The following is a 15,771-nucleotide window of genomic DNA, read 5'->3' on the forward strand; positions in this document are numbered from 1 at the left end:
CTCTTCTGTATGAATTCGCTGGTGTCTAATTAGTGCTGAAGAGAAACGAAATGACTTCTCACATTCTGTACACTCATAGGGTTTCTCTCCAGTGTGAATTCTCTGATGTTCTATTAGGGATGAACGATTCCTAAAGGATTTCCCACATTCACTGCATTTGTATGGTTTCTCCCCAGTGTGGGTTCTTTGATGCTGTGTAAGGTGTGAAATTCTCGTGAAGGCTTTCCCACATTCATTACATTTATAGGGTTTCTCTCCAGTGTGTGTTTTCCAATGTGAAATAAGATAGGAGCCCTGGCTGAAGGCTTTCCCACACTCATTACATTCGTAGGGCTTTTCCCCAGTGTGAATTCTCTGGTGCAGTGTAAGGTGTATGCTCTGGCTAAAGGCCTTCCCACATTCTTGACATGCATAAGGCTTCTCCCCAGTATGAACCCTCTGGTGAAGAATGAAGGCTGAGCAGTAGCTGAAGGCTTTCCCACATTCATTACATTTCCATGGCTTGTTCTCTTCACAAATTTTCTCTGGTTTGATTGGTTTTGAATGCTGTTTTGAACTCTTCCCGTGTGGATCAAGCTTTGGGGGCCTCAGCTCCATAGGCCCTCTGACTCTAGGAACCAAGACTGTCTTTGTACTTATGGAGTTCTTGCTGTCATTGTGTTTGCGGCCACTGTTCTCAGCTGTGGCTTCAGGGGGGCTTAAATGGGTCTCTTGTTTTCCTCTCTTTTCCGTCTTGGTTTCTCCTACTTTGGAATCTAAGGAAATGTCCCTTGGGAGTCTTTCCATTATTTCCATCTGAGAAGATCTTTCTTCAGCAACGCCCTGCTTTCCAGCTGATTTGCTGGTTGCCCAGTCTGAAAGAAACAAAAAAACCTATCTCTATAAATGTCCAACTGAACGTCATCTCCTTGCAGTAGAGACTGATCCTTCTCCCTCAGTATCCCCAAGGTCCACCCCAGCTGTGGGTGTTCCTCAAGACCCCATGGGTTGAACCACAATCAATCCTATGCAGAGGACTCCCAGGTCTATCTACCTGGCCTCAGTCTCTTCCCTGACCTTCCATCCCACATCACCAAGCACTCACTGGACATTCCACAATGGATGTCCTGGAGACATCCCCCCTTGCCCCTTTCAAACTTCTCTATTTCTGTCAAGGGCTCCCTCACCCTTCCAGCTTCCCAGGCTCATGACCCCAGCAGCTCCACAGGCTCCCTGACATGCACACCTCTCCTGTGGCTCCTTCCTCTCTACACCTCCTTAGAACCCGAGGTGCCTCTCTGCAAGTCTCTTCTCAGGTCAGTTATACCTTTGTGTTGCTACCAAAGGGATTTTCCTAAATACAGATTTGGCCATGGCTATAAGCCATGACTTAATCAGTCCTTTTCAGCCGCACCAACTACCACTCCCTGGGAGTTTCAGCAACCCAGTCAAAATGGCCCACTCCCTGTTCCTTCCCTAAGACAGTTCAAGTCCAGTCTGCAGGCCTTTGCCCTGCACTCTGTCCCACCCCCAGCTCCCAGCTCTCCTGAGACCCAGCTCCAGGCCCACCTTCTGCATGAAGTTTCTCCTGAGCCTGCAGGGCCTGCCCTCACCACCCCCTGGCCACCTCCTATGGATCCTTTTCCTATGTAATCATTCACCCCTAGTGCCCCCCTCATGAGAGGGGGGCACTTGGAGCTCCTGCTCCAAGTGCACAGGAATTGCTCCATTCTTGGTACTTGTATTATCTCCTGGTGCCCAACAGCCATCTGGCACAGTCAGGGCTTCCACTGATGCCTTCTGCTGAGAGCCAGCTCCAAGGAGCCTGTGGTCAGATGCTCTGGGGTCTGGCCACAGGAGGGCAAAGGGGTAGGTGGCTGGCCAGATGGCAGGAGAGGGCGGAGGCCAACTGCCCCAGGGCTCCATCTTCCTCTCATCATCCACCTGGCCCAGGCTGCCTGGACTCTCTGAAGGAAAGAGGCTGCCCTACATCACTCCAGGTTCCACCATGTCACCCCCTATTCAATCCACTCCAGTGGCTCCCTATGGCGACTGTCCCTGAGAGGCCCCTGGGCCTTCCTCCTGAGCCAAGGCCTTTTCTGGTGCTCCTCCTCTCCAGTCTTATTCCACAGCTGTGTGCATTTGGTGTGTCTCCATCCCTAGGCTGCTCACTAAATAAATACCTTTTGACTGACCGACTCTCAACTTGTAGGAAACTGCTCCATCTGTTTATGTGTTTTAGGTTCCCTTTAAGGGACTTTAAAAATGCTGCTTCTGCAACACTCAAAGTGCCCTACCTCCAATGTCCCTTGGAAGGGGACTCAGCCTCTCTGGGACTTCCAGCTTTTGACACAAGGACTTTTAGAAGCTAAGAAGCATTGATTAAGCCCCTACTGTGTGCCAGGCACTGTGCTAAGCCCTTTACCGACATCTTATCTGGAAGGAGCTGGATGGCAGAGGCAGCCAGCCAGGGCAGGAGAAAGGGTCCAGCCTTAGCGGGCACAGGATGGAGGTATAAGAAGCCTGGAGAGGTAGGAGGGGAACAGGGAGCCCCTGGAGCTTACTATGTGTGCACATGGTGGGGTGGCTGTGGCCAAAGTGGGGCCTGTGCCTGAGCGCAGGGCCAGCCTGGAGGGGGTGTGACAACCTGGCCAGTAGCCTCAGCACTGTTACCTGGGCTGGGGGGGGGGGGGGGGGGGGGGGGGGGGGGGGGGCCGCCCCGAGGGGTGAACACACAGGTAGGAGGGGGTCCAGGGCAGACCCCGGGCTTCCAAGCCGCGATGGAGAAGCCTCTCCGCTGCCCCACAGGGTGGAGGGCGGTGCCCATCCCAGCCCAGGGCCAGGCTCCCCCACCTTGGCTCCCGGGGGCAGCTCTGGCCCGAGGGTCACTGGGAGACCAGAGCCCCCATCATCCCCTCCAGGCACCGCCCACGGCTCGGGCACCCCAGCTCATTCGCCAAAGGCCTTTATTATGCGCCTACTGTATGCTGGGGGGAGGGGGCCCTGGAGCGCCCTCTGCGCAGCAGTCCAGACCCTGGCCAGGGGCGGCTGGGAGGGGAGGGGGGCTCACTCCGCAGCCTGCCTCAGTTTCCTCCCCTGTACCGTGGAGATGATGAGGCCAAACCAAAGAGCCTGCTTAGCACCCCGCCCCACCCTTCCACTCCCGGGAGCCGACACCTGGCCCCTGGGGAGGCAGCTTCTCTAGGATCTCTAAGCGCGCTCCACGTCAAAAGGCAAAGCCCCGCGGTAAGGGCTGGAGGCCCCGCCCCCACGCATGCCCCGCCCCGCCCCGCTGTTACCATGGAAACCGCGAACCTCATTGGCGCGGCCCGCCCGGTAGCCAAAGAGACGCAGGGCCCTCCTCCTCCTCCTCCTCCCGCCTTCACTCCGGGCCCTGGAGGACCCCTGACCCCTCCCCCACCCCGCCTCAGTCCCCCGTCCGAGCGCGGCCCGGGGTCCGGACTCAACGCCCCCTTCTCCCCCCACCCCTCCCACCGACGCGAGCGCGCGGAGGCGGGCAAAGTAGGACCCGCAAGACGAGGACGCGCCTGCGCACAAGAGAGGCGGCGGACAACCCGTCTGGGTAGTTGCCGCAAGCCCCGTTGGCTGCGCCTGCGCCCAGGCGGCCTTTGGGGCAAGTCTTCAACTCACCTGCGGATGCGCGTGCGCACTCGCGAGTCCGAGGCGGCAGCCGCTCGTCGGGACTCAGTTTCCCAGCGGCCCTAGCGGCAGGGGCTCGGCTCCCGCGGACTCTGAAGGAGTCGAGGCTGGGTCAGGGCCGAGGCCTGAGAAGCGATTCCAGTCCGCCCAAGACCCACCTGCCGCCCCTCTCGGACTGGGAGCACGGACCGCAGCGCCCTAGACTCGACTCGGATCCCGACCCCACTTTGGGCAAGGCCCTCCCTACAGCGACCTGGGCCTCTGCGGCCGCAGTGGACCTAACGCCATCTACGGAGGCGCTGTGGGAATTGTATACGGTTGCTTTCGATACGCAGGCGTCATTCCGGTGCATTGTGGGACGCGTAGTCTTAGGCCCTCCGCAGATGGACCTTGCGCAGGCGCAGTCTGGCGCGAGGTCCGAGTGCGTATCTCGCTTTGTCTGGCTCCGCGCACGCGGGGGGGTGAGTCTGGCTCCACAGCGGCCCCTGCTGGGCGGGGGAGGAGGGTGAGTCATGGGCTTAAGAGCTGCGCAATGCTTATAGATCCTCCAGGCTTTGAGTCCTGAATTGTAGCCCAGGAGGTGCTTAGAGATCCTGAGGCCATGATGTCTTCGGCTCTGGAGCTGCAAAGTGCTTAGAGATCCTCCAAGTGTAATTAATAACGATGATAATAGCAGCGAATCATCTAGCGCTTGACAAATATCGTGTCGTTTCATTTTACCCAGCAGCCCAAAACGCAGGGCTGTTGTGATCCCCATTGTACAGATGAGGAAACTGAGGCAGGCAGTGGTAATGTGACTTACCCAGGTTTCACGCAGATAGGAAGTGTCTGGGCTGAATTTGACCTCGGGTCAAAATGCAGAAGATATCTTCTGCACCACCAGGTGCTCCTTGGGCTCAAGCTTAGAGATGATAGACTAGAAGTGAGAGGTTTTTACAGATCCTGGAGTCATCTTGGCATGTCCACCTGTAGCGCTAGAAGGTGCTGAGAGATGTTTCCTGGAGGAGAGACCACGAGGTTGGGCTCTCGGGGGCAAAGAGGGCATTCCAGCCTATGGAACCCCCTGAGCAGAGGTGGTACGTGGGGGAGTGATGAGATCAGGCTGGAAAGACCTGCAGTGCCAAGTGAAGGAGTTTGCCCGTCCTTGGGAAGTACTGGGGAGGCACTCAGGATGGGGGAGTGCCTGGGCATCCTGTGTGTTTGTGGCCAGCTGCAGAGCCAGTGAAGCGGCAGAGGGAAGGCCCGAGCTCGAGGTGCTGGAGGCTGCAGAGGGTTCGGGTGTGGGCTCGTCCTTCCTCTGCAGCTTCTGCCTCACCCTCTCTCCATGCCAGAGATCTTTGGGGATGCTATTTTCCCTTCTTCTGACTCTATCTTCATCAACTCCATTCGTGCAGAAGTGTTTATCTGTCAGCGCTTGTTTGCCTAAGAACCCTCCTGATCACACTCTCTTCATTTTCCATGGTGTGAACTCAGTGTTGAGGTCACCCGTTGTGGTGGGAAATGCTTCTCCAATTAACTTCTGCCTAGTTTTCCCAGCAGTTATTGTCAGAAAGGGAACCCCTTCCTCAGAGATGCCTCAAGTGGGGAGGGGGGGCAGGGGGAGGAGAAGAGACAAGGAGGAAGAGGAGGGATGGCTAGGGGAGGCATCTCCCCCTCCCCCTGGGGGATGGGGGTGGGGCAGGGGGAGGAAGAGGAGGGAAGCTGGGCTCTGATAGCTAGGGGAGGGGGGTAGGGCAGGGCAGACTGGCACTCTCTCTCTGCTCTTCCAGCTCAGCCCCTGGCTCAGAAGGGAGCTTAGCACCGGAGGGATGGCCTCGGGGTGCCAGGTGAGTCTGGGTTTCCTCCTGGCTTCCAGATTGCCCCGGCTCATTCTCAGGGGGCAGCTGTGTGGGCCTCTGTACCCAGAGCTTACCTGTTTTGCCCCTACTTCACTCCCCAGGCTCCTCCAGTCATCTGAGGCCCCCCTTTCTCCCTTCTGCCCCTACCTCTCATCTCCCCCCTACTGCCTGAGCCACCATGTTTGGTCTGGGCAGTGTCTGCAGTCAGCACCCAGAGGGAGCTCAGCCTCCCCATTGAGGTGGGGTGGGGTTGTGCTGTAGAGCTGGGTCACCAACCTTGGTAGGGTAGCCTTGGGAAAGACGAGACAGCCCTGCCAGGCAGGGCGGCTGGAGCCAGGCTCTCTGCTGGGACCGTGGGCCCCCCCCTGGCCCGGTGGCTCCCAGAGGGGCCTCCATATGGGGGGGGTTGGGCTGTAGAGCAACGTCACTGAACCCCCCCCCCCCAGGAGCTGGTTCATCCTGCTGTTTGAGGTTAGGGTCAGGGATTTCTTCACAGCCACTGCCCTCCCATTTTACAGTGGAGGAAACTGAGCTAGGAGGTGACCCCAGAGTCAGGCTGCCTGGGCAGCTCCCCCGTGGACACTCCTCCTTGGAGCTGGGCTCCTCTTGCCTCTCCAGACCTGAGTGACTGTGCAGTCCAGCCCTCTGTCACCCCTCCCTCTGTGGCACCCCCAGTGGTTAGTGCCACCCCTCCCACCTCTTACTTTGCATCTTTTGTATTTGCTTTTCTGTGGCCCTCTTCGCACCCCCCACCCCCACCCCCAGTAGAAGATAAGCTTCCTGAAGGCAGGATTTGTTTGGATTTTGTCTCTGTGCCCTCTGCCAAATACCTTGTTCACTTGACCTCCGAGTGTGAAGAGGGGCCTGTGTCGCTGTCACCTCGTACACTCCCACAGCAGGGAAACTGAGGCCCAGGGAAGGACTGGATGCAGGCTGTTTGGGAGGAGGAAGACGTTGGAGAGGACTCCCTCTGGCCCCGAAGGATGGGGAGGGGGCAGGACTTCAGTATCAGTGAGCTAGGCAGCCACCCCCTCCCTCAATGGGAGATGTACCAAGGAGGCTTCAGTGTTTGCAAAGCACTAGGCATTTATTGTCCCACTGGACCCACAACAACCCTGGCAGGTGGACACTGGTATGATCTCCACTTTACAGTTGAGGAAACTGAGGCAGGCAGAAGTGAAGTGACTTGCCCAGCATCATCCGTGTCTCCCTGACTGCAGGCCCAGTGCTCCATCAGTGTCAGAGTGGCACCGAACCTAGGGCCTCCGACTTTGCACCCAAGGCTTGTCAATCCAGACTCTCAGTCCTCGGAAACATTTGTCAAAGGAGGTCCCAGGGGTGGGCCTCAGGGCGGGAGGCCCCCAGCTCAGTCCATCTCCTGCTTCCCCCATGGGCCCCAGAGAGGGAGCGAGCCCAGATCCCGGGCTTATGGAGCCTGAGGGAAGGCAGCAGTGAAGCCTGGACCCTCCGTGCCCAAGGCCATGGCTCTCCTCTTATTCCACTTCACTGAAAGTGGGTTTGCTGGTTCTGGGGCTGCCGATGGCCCTGGTCCCACCCCGAGGTCATGGCCAAAGCTGCTTGGGGGTTCGCTTCCAAGGGCCCTTCCCGGCTCCCTACCCTGCCCACCAGGGCCCCCCAGCCAGCAGGTGCGTGTTCTGTGTTTCAGGAGCCCGTGACCTTCCGGGACGTGGCTGTGGACTTCACCCGGGAGGAGTGGGGCCGGCTGGGCCTCTCTCAGAGGCAGCTGTACCGGGACGTGATGCTGGAGACCTACCGGAACCTGATCTCCCTGGGTAAGGCGGCCCCCACTCCCGCCGTGAATCATCCTGATAGCACCAGTCATTGCAGAGACCTCCGAAGGGTATTGGGAGATGGAGCTCAGGGGCCAGGGAGCCTGAGCTTTGGGGTAGAAGACATGGCTGCCCCCCCATTGTCCCTGTAGACTGGGAGGGCTGAGCCAGCCGTGGAGTGTTCCCACCAGGGACTGTGCAGGCCCCAGGAAGAAGGGCTTCCTGACGGTGGGGGGCCTCTGGGGCAGGCAGTGGCCGGTGCCCCCTACCCTGGGCCAGGCTTGAGCTCAGCGAGGATTCAGCCTCCCGGCACAAGCGGCCATGGCCTGTTTTTCTCTCCCCAAGCAGGGATTGCAGTTCCTGACCATGACACTCTCTGCCATTTGGAACAAGTGGACATGCTGAGGGTTGTGGAGGGAGCTGGTGAGTGAGGGTCACCAGAATAGGGTCCTTGGGCGGAGAAGGCGGGCCAGGGATGTCTGAGGTCCCTCCCCTCCAGCTCAGGCTGAGGATCCATCACCCCAAAGCTTTGGAGAGGCAGCCGGGGGAGCCTGGAGCCATGGCCACTCCTGCCAAACCTCAGTTTCTTCCTAAGTAACCCTGTGAGGTGGGGGGAGAGCACTCTGGAGCATGGCGTGGCCTTGCTGGGGTGGTTCCCTGTTGACTGTGCTGCCCTCCTGCCCAGCCATTGTGGCCCTCCTCTCCCTGGGACCCCAAGACAGCCCCCATCAGTCTGGTGCAGTCAGGCCAGACTCGGGCTCCCCCCCGGCCCCTTGGGGAACTGGGGCCAGGCCAGGGGAGTATCTTGTGGTCCCTCCTCGGGCTCTGGGTGCCGAAGCTCCCTCCCCTCCAGGTGTCCCTCCTCTTCCTCCTCCCCCCCTCCCCCACCCTGGTGCCCCCTGTTCTCTGCAGTCACACTGCTCAGGGCTCATGCCCTCCCTTTAGGCTCATAAGCTCCAGGCTTGACCTCTGATCTCTAGCCTCCATCCCCTCCCCCACTCCTGCTCCTGGCCAGCTCTCTCATTGTGCACCAGGTCCCTTCCAAGCTGCCCAATTCTTCCAGGCCCATTTCGGGCTCCCCAAGCCTGAGATGCCAGAGCCACCCTTCTCCTGCACCCTGCGCCCCGTGTCCCAACATCTGTTGGTTCATCCTCAGTGGGGTCTCCTGGAAACAGCCCACTTCTCTCCAGTCCTCGAAGGCCTTCCTAACTGCAGGCCTGGTGTTTGCTGTAGCCTTTTAGAGCTAGACTCACCTCCCGCTCACCCAGGGTCCGCTGCCAGGTGCACCATCCCGAAGCTGGGTTTTCCTCGCAAGGAGCTCCCCTGCTCAGAAACTCTGCAGTTCGGCAAACATGGCCCTATGCTTGCTGCTGGGGACATGAAGGTGAAAAGTGGAGCCTCGCCTGTGTGAGCGTGGGCTAAAATACTGTCTGAAATAAACATTGCACCTGGTAGTGTGTCAGAGGGGTGATGGGAGAGCTTAGATCTTCAGCTGGGAGAATCGGGGAGGCATCCTGGAAGAAGTGGCCCCGAGGAGAGTTCTGGAGTGTGGGGCTGCCCCCTTGCCCCCCCCCCCCCCCTCTGGGCCGCCCTTCCTCCCCCCCCCGCCCCCCCGCCCCCCCTCCCCCCCACCTGGGCGGCCCCCCCCCCAACTACCTCCCCCCAGCTGCCCTCCCTCTCACCTCCTGTCTGGGCTGCCCTCCCTTCCACCCCGCCCAATCCCACTGCTGGCTCTACCTGCCATACCTGATCCCAACCTGCTCCCTCCCTGCCCTTCTCTTTCCACAGTCCATGGGTGACTGGAGGACCCTCTAAGCCATGCTGCTGTTGGTGGCATTGATGGTGATTTTATCCACTTGGGAGTTTTCCTTCTCTGACAACAAATGGGCCATTTGAGGGTTTCACAAATTTCTTTCAGATGGGAAGACTGGGCCAGAGGCTTTAAGCCCAAAGCAGGACACTGCCTTATTCCAGCCAGCACAGATGGAAAGACCCTCAATGGACACGACGTTGAGAGAAGCCTGGAGCTGCACGGGCGGGTTTGAGAGCAAACCAGGGAGCCAGGACAGACAGATGGTAGGAGAGAACCTCTCCAAGAACATGCCCCTGAAGGACAGAGATGGTGTGAGCACCATACTCCCTGCAAGGGAAGGCCTTCCTAAGTGGGATGCCCCTGGAAAAAGCCTCCCCCGGAACAAAGTGAGGAAAGCCTTCACTTACCGCTCAGGCCTTATTGGCTGTCAGAGCAGGACAATCTCAGAACAGAAATCTTATCTATGGAATAATGAATTTGGGAAACCGTTGGGGGACCGCACAAGCCATATTCCACATGAGAGAACTCATGCTGAAGAGAAAATCTATCCATGCAGTGTATGTGGGAAAGTTTTCCAGCAAAACTCACACTTGGTTCAACACCAGAGAGTTCACATTAGAGAAAACCCAAGGGAAAACAGAAAATCTCTAAGTCACCACTTGGCCTATGTTCAGTACCATGTGAGTCCTTCTGAGGAGAAACCCTACGAATGCAGTGAGTGTGGAAAGACTTTCAGCCGGAGCATATACCTTACTGAACACCAGAGAATCCACACTGGAGAGAAACCCTACCAATGCAATCAGTGTGGCAAAGCCTTCAGCCAGAGCGCACCCCTTGCCAAGCACCAGAGAATCCACACTGGAGAGAAGCCCTATGAGTGTGAAGAATGTAGGAGAGGGTTCAGTTGCCGTTCTACCCTTGTTCAACACCAGAGAATTCACACTGGGGAGAAACCTTATGTATGCAATGAATGTGGAAAAGCTTTCAGCCAAAGGACACACCTTATTCAACACAGAAGAATCCACACAGGAGAGAAGCCCTATGAGTGTGTTGAATGTGGAAAAACATTCACTGAAAGCTCAGCCCTTATTCAACACCAGAGAATTCATACTGGGGAGAAACCCTATGAGTGCAGGGAATGTGGGAAGGCATTTAGAAGGAGAACTCACTTCACTCAACACCAGAGAATTCACACTGGAGAGAAAATCTATGAGTGTAATGAATGTGGAAAAGCCTTCAACCAGATTGCACAGCTCACTCGACACCAGAGAATCCACACTGGAGAGAAACCTTATGAATGCAGTGATTGTGGGAAAGCCTTTAGCCAGAGTTCTTCCCTTACCAAACACCAGAGAATTCATACGGGAGAGAAACCCTATGAATGTCATGCATGTGGGAAAGCCTTCAGTGACTCCTCAGTCCTGATTGTGCATCAGAGAATCCATACTGGAGAGAAACCCTATAAATGTCATGAATGTGGGAAGGCCTTCACTCAGAGCATATACCTGAACAAACACCAGATAATTCACTCTGGAGAGAAGCCCTATGCATGCAGTGATTGTGGGAAAACTTTCAGCCAGAGCAAATACCTTTCTCAACATCAGAGAATTCACACTGGAGAAAAACCGTACGAATGTAACGAGTGTGGGAAAGCTTTTAGTTACTGCTCGGCTCTCAGTCGACATCAAAGAATTCACGCTGGAAGTAAACCCTATTGGTGTGATGAGTGTGGGAAAGGCTTCCAGGGCTCGTCAGCACTCCTCAGGCATCGGGGCCTTCACGCTGCTGCCCAAGTCTGAACTGGTGGAGGAGGCGGGAAGCGGGTCACAGTGACTGTTAGATGCTCATGATGACACAAGCGGGCAAGAGGGGGAGCTGCGGGCTGTGCATCTCTTGGCCCTGTACAGTTCCTAGGATTGCAGGCACAGAGAATTTCTGAATGCTTGCTGAGGCAACGATCCAGGAAAGTGCAGAACGGACAGCACCTCCGTCGCTGCCCTCAGCCTGTCCTGACCCGTTCTGTCCTGGAGGCCAGTATTCCTAGGAATGCCTTCACCATCCACCCTGTAGGGCACTGCCAGTGGCCTTCTCTGAGCGTTTGGGGGAGAGATGCCTGCCACAGGCAGAGCCATGACTCAGTTGGCCCCAGGTCGGAGCCCTCTCACCTTTTTATAAAAATACCTGACCTGGGAAGGGAGGCACAGAGAAGGGGAGGCTGTGGGGGCTCCTCCCTGGGTTAGCTTTTCTGCTGTGATTAGATGGGTGGCCGTGCTCTTACCCCAGGATGTGTGCTGCAGTCCCTGCTCTTCCAGGAACTCCTTGTGTGTGACTCTAGGCCTCTGCAATGTAGGAAGGGAGGCTCGAGCTGCAGAAATGGCTTCTGTGCTCCCTGCCAGCCCTCCCTCTGGGATCTGAGTTCTGATGCTTGGGCTGCTGCCTTCTCTTCCTCCTCAGTCCCCTCAGCTGCATTGAAGGTTCACATAGGTGGCCTTTCATCAGACAGCGCAGGGCACAGGGAGTGCTTCTGGGATGAGGCCTGGGACATGACGGGAAGCTCCCTGGACAATGCCACTGCATTTTCATCCTTCGGTGTTCTGACGCACGTGGGAGCTCCTCCGAGGGGGCCTCTGTCCAGGGAAGCAGCTGTAACACAGGCATGCATGACTGCCTCTCCTGTGCAGCTCTCCACTGGGGTTGGTCCACTCATTGTGGACCCCAGATTAGTTTTCTCTCGTTGTAGGAACGGCTCTGGGAGCATTCTGACCTCCTGTCTCTGAGCAAGGCCAGCACCACCTTCCCCTCGGGGCACGAGGAGCAGCCTTGAGGGGCTGAGGGCATCATTGCCTCAAGCCCTCATTCTGGCCATGGTTAGCCACCAGCGACTGGTACCCAAGTTCCATTTAGCCAGTAAATATCCATTAGCTTTTACAAAGGGCTGTTTACTCCAAAGATAGAGCAAGTGCAGGGGTCCAAGCACCCCTCCTCAGCACCTCAGGCTTTGGGGAGGGGGTTCAGACGTGAGGCACTTTCTGCATAGCCCATGTCCTAGCAAGTCCCTGTCCAGATGTGGCATCTCCGCTGAGTGAGTCCTGGGTTCAGCTGCCATCCATCCCTGAGGCTGTTCCTTTCCTCCATCTTTGGGTATCAGGGCTGAGTTGGCTGCAGATCCTGTCTTGTTCCCACCCCTGCCAAGGCCAGCGGTCAAGGCCTGTATTCACAGGGCCACAGTCGGCCTCGGCCAGGGAGGGCCCACGACTTCCCCCCTCCCTACAACGTTGCCTCTCGTCTTTTACCAGAATGCCGATAGGCAGGAAGAATTTAGCCCAGAGAAGGGATCCCAGGAAAGGACTGACTGACTGAGGCCCAGCCAGAGTCTCATTCCGCAGCCGGTCAAGGAGCCTCCTCCTCGTCCCCCCCACCCCCCGCCGACCTAAACCGTTTACAGAAGGATGCCCACTGCACACATCCTCACAGCTGTCCCTGAAACCTCCCAGAGGCTCCCTAGCCAGTCCCTTGCTCTGAAAGGAGAAAGGCCTCCTCCCTGCTGGGCTTCCTGATGGTCACAGCACTTTTGGAAAGGAAATAGGTGAGTTGGGCCCTTGCACAAAGGCGTCTCTGCTTCTGGGTGGCACCCTCCCCAACCAAAGGATAGCCCAGCATGGGAACCAGGGCCAAGCAGGAGATGGGGGTGAGAGGAGTCCAGCTTCTTGCACTACCACCATGGTCTTGCAGCTGTGAGGAGGTGAGTGGTTTGAGGATTATTGTCCCTATTTTGTAGGCTCGGAGACATTCTGCATCACTAGGAAGCGGCTTAACTTCACCAGAGCCTCTGTTCTTCTTGGGGCTGCCCCTGTGGTCCATGCAGGGGAATGTACACATTTCAGGGGCGTAAGGGGCCTCTGAAGCAGTCTATTCCAGCCTAAACCCGAGAAAGGATTCCCTGGCCAGCTCACTTGCCAGATGGTCACTTGTCTGGCCTTTGGCCAAAGAGCTCCAGGCACCCCTCAAGAAGGCCCCCAGAGAGCCAGCTCTCAATGCTGCCCTTTGGGGCCAAGCAGAGCAAGTGGGCCCCGTGTTCCTCATGACGGCCTCTGGATTCCTGGAGAGAGTTGCCACAGCTCCACCTCTCTTCCCCGCCTCATCCCAGGGCTTTCATTCTCCAGACCCAATACTCCCAGTTCCTTCCAGCAGCCCTCATGAATGGGGCCAAAGACCCTTACCCACACTGGCTGCCTACCTCTGCACATTCTCAGACTTCTCAATCTCTTTCCTACACTGGGTCCTCCAGATGGGTCTGATGAGGATAAAGCACAGTGGGGCAGGTGGGTCCAAGGGCTGACTCACCTAGAACTTGCAGCCCACTAAAGCCCCCAGGCCTTTTAAGAAAGAACTAGTCTGTCCACATTCCCCCCAATCTGAGAAGCTGATGTTTAAATCCTTAGGTAAGACAACATTTATTCCCATGCCACTTTTACATGAGCGCGTGGAATTCCAGGGGGTCAGTGCCACAAGCTAGCCTGTTGGTCTGGGTGCTTCGCAGGTCCAGGGGAACTCAGCCAGCTTTGGCTGCTGAGGGCACCGCTAGTCCGCCAGTCATTCTGGGGGACATCCCCCCTCAGGGTCACCCCACAGATCCAGTTTCTTGTCAGGAGTACGCCCCTCTCTAGGACTCTGGTGCTGGCCCTCCTCACCTTTCCCTGGGGCTATTCCAACAGCCTTACCTGCTTTCTCAAGTGATCTAATAGCCTATTTCTTCCTGCCTAGTGGGTACCTATGGCCCCCTGTTCCCTCCAAGATCAAACAGACACTCCTGTGGCATTCAGAGCCATCCCTAGCTGGGCCCTTCTGACCTTCTCTCCTCATCCTCTACAATCCAGCCATGTCAGCTGGACAACATACTTTCCAGAATGCCTTCTGTTCTAACTTTGAGACACCAGGCTTTTGGCCAGTAGTCTTTCCCATTCAAATGTAAACTCTTGGAGGGCCCAGATTGTCTTTTGCCTTTCCATCCCTAGGCCTAGGGCAAATGAATGCTTGGGGCAGTAAGCACTCAATGGCCTCCTAGGTTGGGCAGTGAATCCAGCCTAGGCCTGGAGTCAGGAAGATTCAGATCCGGCCTCACACTAGCAGTGTGACCCTGGGCAAGTCACCTAACCCTGTTTGCCTCAGTTTCCTCATCTGTAAAATGACCTGAAGAAGGAATGTCAAACCACTCCATTATTTCTGCCAAGAAAACCCCAAATCACGTGGACTCAGCTGAAAGACAAAAGCACTTCATTGACTGAGACGCTTACTGCCTGTGTCATTTTGAGCGAGTCCTAATTAACCGTTGTCAACCATTTACCAGAGATTTGGTCCAAAGAAACAAACGGAATGGGGTTTCCCCTTTACCAAAGGTTTGAACAAGGAACAAACAGAATCAGGCTGTACGTGTGCTATAAGGTGCTTATTTGTTCTCATTAAGGCAGAGAGTCATGCAGGCACAGGAGTCAGAAGATAATTCTGAACTCAGAGTAACCAAGCTGAACACCCTTTACACACTTAGAGCAGTCCCAACTCAGGATGCCTGTGTCAACTGAAATGATAGTCTCCATATGTGTTTAACTATAATGTGAGAAAGGAATTTCTTAATAGGATAGGTTGTAAATATGACAGAATGTCAAGGTGTCATTGAAATTATAGATCCAAGATATCTGTGTTTCTTCCATCATTAACATAACATAACCTAACCTAAGAAAAGTCCCATTATTTAAGATGGTGTCTAGTTCAAGGCGCCTTGTCCTTGGCATTCATAAACAGAAGAAGGCTCATGGTCAGCTTCATCCGGCTTTGTAGTTGCTGACACAGCAGGGGGCATTTGGATTCACTGAGAGAGCAAAGCAAAGCATATCTGTTACTCCAGAGCACGCAGGGCATTATGGTAGATTAAGCTCAAAGAGGGCCAAAAATGTCTCTCCTGATTGGCCAATCGAGGTCTTAGGCCTTTCTCGGGTCTTGAGGGTCCAACATGCTTGGGGGAGGGGTTCACACCGTCAAAGCCTCAGTTTCCACCAGGTGCTCTCCGAGGTTCCTCCTAGCCCTGAGTCTGTGATCCTGTGAATGTCTGAGGGTCCCAAGCTTTCCTAGGTGTGATGCTGGATGTATTCCTTAACCCTCAGTTTTCCTCATGGGAAACATGGGAAAAATCCAACATTTCTGATCTTTCCTAATGGACACTCTAAACAGCAGGGAATGGGTGCCCCCGGGAGGTGGTGGTTATACTTTGGTGGGGCTGGTCCCTAGAATGGGGAGGCCTCACTGGCCACAGATAATGACAAGACCTGAAGAGGGTCTAAAGTTTAGAGCAGCATTGTGAAGATAACAATGGTCTTTGTGCCAATTCTCTGCCTTTCTTGTTCTTGGCCCTCTGGGTTTGTTTCCTCCTCTGTCAAATCGAAAGAACAGTTGTGAGGATCAAGTTAGACATGGGAGCTGTACAGAACCCAAGGTGCTAGAGAAGTGAAGGCAGAGGAGCTGGGGGATGGGGGTGAGACCTGAGTTCAAATCCTGCCTCAGATACATGGCAGGCTGCCTCAGTTTCCCCAGCTGTAAAACTGTACCTAATTTTCTCAGTGTTGTGAGGATCAAATGAGATATTTATAAAAAGTACTTTGTACAGTGACCAGCACATAGAAAGTGCTTAAATATTGAA

The 15,771-nt window shown here is 55.8% G+C and overlaps 1 protein-coding gene and 1 pseudogene across 1 annotated transcript in view; one reads left to right on the plus strand and one right to left on the minus strand.

Annotated features, from left to right (window-relative positions):
- Nucleotides 1–3,692, minus strand: part of LOC114040921 — a 4,946-nt pseudogene extending 1,254 nt beyond the window's left edge.
- Nucleotides 1–10,886, plus strand: part of LOC114040948 — a 35,761-nt gene extending 24,875 nt beyond the window's left edge. Inside the window, 13 exon segments of the mRNA XM_027859183.1 lie at nt 1,156–1,295; nt 1,461–1,628; nt 1,691–2,081; nt 2,788–3,613; nt 3,664–4,144; nt 4,850–4,919; nt 5,409–5,465; nt 5,651–5,716; nt 5,895–5,948; nt 6,014–6,154; nt 7,144–7,270; nt 7,616–7,690; nt 9,186–10,886. Coding sequence (XP_027714984.1) covers nt 1,156–1,295; nt 1,461–1,628; nt 1,691–2,081; nt 2,788–3,613; nt 3,664–4,144; nt 4,850–4,919; nt 5,409–5,465; nt 5,651–5,716; nt 5,895–5,948; nt 6,014–6,154; nt 7,144–7,270; nt 7,616–7,690; nt 9,186–10,879 — 4,290 coding nt within the window. The 3' untranslated portion in view covers nt 10,880–10,886.
- The last annotated feature ends 4,885 nt before the right edge of the window (nt 10,887–15,771 follow it).

Source organism: Vombatus ursinus, unplaced genomic scaffold, assembly GCF_900497805.2.
Source record: "Vombatus ursinus unplaced genomic scaffold, bare-nosed wombat genome assembly UNPS02014159.1, whole genome shotgun sequence".
NCBI lineage: Eukaryota > Metazoa > Chordata > Mammalia > Diprotodontia > Vombatidae > Vombatus > Vombatus ursinus.